Here is a 3,247-nt window from a genome sequence, read left to right on the forward strand (position 1 = left end):
GCTCTAGAGCAATGTGGATATCCTAACTGGGCCTTCCTGAAAGCAGAGAAGAAACCCAAACAGGACTCCAGTCAGCCATCAGGTGAATAGGAGGAACCCAGACCCAGACCAGTGGTCATTCCGTTTGTTGAGGGAGTATCAGAGAAACTGAGACGTTTATTTTCTAAACATAATGTTCCAGTGGCTTTTAAACCCCAAAATACATTACGGCAAAGACTGGTTCATCCCAAAGATCCAGCCCTCCGGCACAAACAGAGTAATATTGTGCATGTTGTTCAGTGTCAGGAGGGTGATCAGTCTTACATTGGGGAAACAAAACAGCCACTGGCCAAAAGGATGGTCCAGCACAGAAGATCAACATCATCAGGCCAGGACTCTGCGGTCTACACTCATCTCCAGGCCAGCGGTCACTCTTTCAGGGATGAAGATGTTCACATCCTGGACAGAGAGGAACAATGGTTTGAGAGAGGAGTAAAGGAGGCCATCTTTGTGAAAAGAAATCATCCATCATTAAACAGGGGTGGAGGCCTCCGGGTTCAACTGTCCCCCATTACAATGCTGTTATTGCTAGTATCACTCAGCCTCCTGTGAATAGTAAACAGCCATCAGTGTGCTAATGACCCATTGTTAGGCTGATGGTCCTTCTTGACCATGTGAGCAGCTGGTTTTGGTTGTCAGCAGCAAACTGGTTGATCCACTCTGAGAAGGTGCTATTTAAGAGACTGAGCTGAATACAGCACCTCAGACTGAGGAAGTCTCTCGGATGAAAGAGGAAACGTTTTTAGATTTTTTCTTTGTTTTGCTTTATTTTGTTTTTTCAATGTCAAGAGGACCAGATTTAACGTTTTTAGATTATTCTACCTGGATTATTGAGCATGCATCAGGGTGAGTTTGGTTATACCTTTGAGACTGTGATAGCTCTGTGGTAGGTGCCTCAGTCTTGTAATCTTGAGGCTGCAGGTTTGAGTCCAGGTTGGAGACATCCGGTATAAACCACTTGCCATATCTTCAGTTTGAGTAAGTTTACTGTGGCAACTTGCTGCTAAAGCACTCGTTTACCATTGATTCACACATCCTATCTATAGTTGCATTCTATATGCCCAGCACTATCTCTCTATGATGTGGTTCTTTCAGTTGCTCATTTCTGCAGGGGTTACCACAGCAAGCAATCTCACATGAAAGATTTGGCTATTCTTTTATGCCGGATGCCCTTCCTGGAACACAACCTGGACTTGAACCAGCAGCCTCAGAATTACAAGGCTGCAGCACATAACCATTAAGCTACTGCAGCCTTCACTTTCTCTTTATGATTCCACATCAGTATCAAAATATTGTTAATGTGATTCTCAAGGACACGTTGACATGAGTAGGAGCTGGGGACAGAACTGCCAACCGTTGCAGTTTGCAGTGCCAGCTCTGTAGGATTAGTGTCTGTCCAGTGTTACAGTTCACCACACGATGACCTCGCAGGGGAACTGGTGACATAGTTTACACACCTGCTCTACATGCAGCCCTATCAGACCCATCCTTTAATTACACTTACGTCCATGGCTGCAGCAGAGATGTTCATTTCTCTCCTCCGTCTCTCTGTCAACATGTAGTCATCAGGAACGACTGTCATGGTGGACATAGCAGTGATGGGAGAGGCCCACGGACTGATCACAGACCTGCTTGCTGACCCTTCGTTACCTGCCCACACCTGCACATCCCTGCGGGCCGTCAGCAGTCTGCTAACAACCCAGCTCACCTTCCAACCTCTGCACCGACCTCGCGCCGCCCCTCTGATTAACCCCAGCGATGCGTACACCTGCTCAGACTCAGAGGAGGGACCTGAGAAAGAAGAGAAGACATCCATACACAAGGTAAGAGAACATGTGCATTGTCCTGATTTATGCTTTACTGAGAAGATATGCGTTTCTGAGAAAGCCTGATGAAAGTGAACATAATTTACTCCAATATCAAAGTTCAGAATTGTTTATCAAGAGTACTTAAAAGCAAGTCACAAAGCAGTTTTACTTGGAAATTGTCGAAACAATCCCTAAATGGCCATGTAGTCCATTTTATGAAGGGTCAAACATGCCATGTAGCACTCCCCATGTGTGTTAATCTTTCAGCCCATTTCAGCAAAGACGGGGTTCCTGCTCTCTGACTTTCTAACATCAAATGAAAGAGTGTATTTCTTAAAGAGTTGAGCGAAGAAAAATAGAGCATGTCTACTTCTCGGAGCACCGTTCTCCCTTTCATAGTCACAGCTGTGTCAATATGACAGATGTGCCGAGCCAGACAGTGTGTGTGTGTGTGTGTGTGTGTGTTTGAGAGAGAGTAGCATAAGAGGCAACACACAGCTGGATACATTTCTCAAAATGCTATAAAGAGGCATGAGAATGTGTCAACAAAACTTGACTCCTACTGCTCTCGGTATGCATCTGGCTCTTTGTTTACTGAAGTTGCCTATTCTGGGTTATTTGGAGGCTGGTTTGTAGTCAGTGTTTGACATGGCTATCCACAAATCTCTTGTCTGGCAGTGCCATTATGCAATGGAAAGTGAAACTGCAGTCATTATGGTGTTCCTCATTATGAGACCCCAGCTCTAAATGTTGGGGGAAAATACTTGAGAAGGAAAAAGGCTGCTTTGCATTTTAGATTGTTAACCATCCAGTTGAGACACGAGCCCATGCCTTTCACACACTTCTAATTTTGTGAATGTCTGCTGCAAAGTAACATCTAAAGCAATTATGAAGTTTGCAAAAGCCCAACAAAGCCTATTAGTTTAATATACTATATCAAGCAGTGCTTGATATACTGTAGTAAATGGACTTCACATTATTCTTTAAAATTACTTTAAAATCATGGCCAGCGTTGTGACATTCTACCTTAAAACATTTTAATCAGATGAGATATCTGTATTTATAGTCAAAGTTTGTTTTCTCAGTCATCCAGGTATATAACAACAAAAAAGGTTGAATCATGTCATCTGGACTTCGTTTTTTTGTTAAAAAGAAACGTTTCGCCCCTTGTCCAAGAGGCTTCATCAGTCTGAGGCCTAGCCATCTGGTATTACCCAGAAGTCACCCTGACTCTTGTGTTTCAAGCCTGCCTCAGATACCCCTGAAGTCTGGCCTTTTCACTAATGGTTTCAAAAACACAAAGTTTGTTTTCTCAGTCATCCAGGTATATAACAACAAAAAAGGTTGAATCATGTCATCTGGACTTCGTTTTTTTGTTAAAAAGAAACGTTTCGCCCCTC

The 3,247-nt window shown here is 43.5% G+C and overlaps 1 protein-coding gene across 1 annotated transcript in view; it reads left to right on the forward strand.

Moving 5' to 3' along the window:
- The window catches only part of LOC119415815 (cGMP-inhibited 3',5'-cyclic phosphodiesterase A), a gene marked incomplete at its 3' end in the record, with an annotated part of 137,791 nt that overhangs the window by 106,645 nt on the left and 27,899 nt on the right, over window positions 1–3,247 (forward strand). Inside the window, 1 exon segment of the mRNA XM_037682988.1 lies at window positions 1,602–1,862. Within this exon segment, the coding sequence (XP_037538916.1) occupies window positions 1,602–1,862 (261 nt within the window).

This window comes from Nematolebias whitei, chromosome 10, assembly GCF_014905685.2.
Source record: "Nematolebias whitei isolate Nwh7 chromosome 10, NemWhi1, whole genome shotgun sequence".
Lineage (NCBI taxonomy): Eukaryota > Metazoa > Chordata > Actinopteri > Cyprinodontiformes > Rivulidae > Nematolebias > Nematolebias whitei.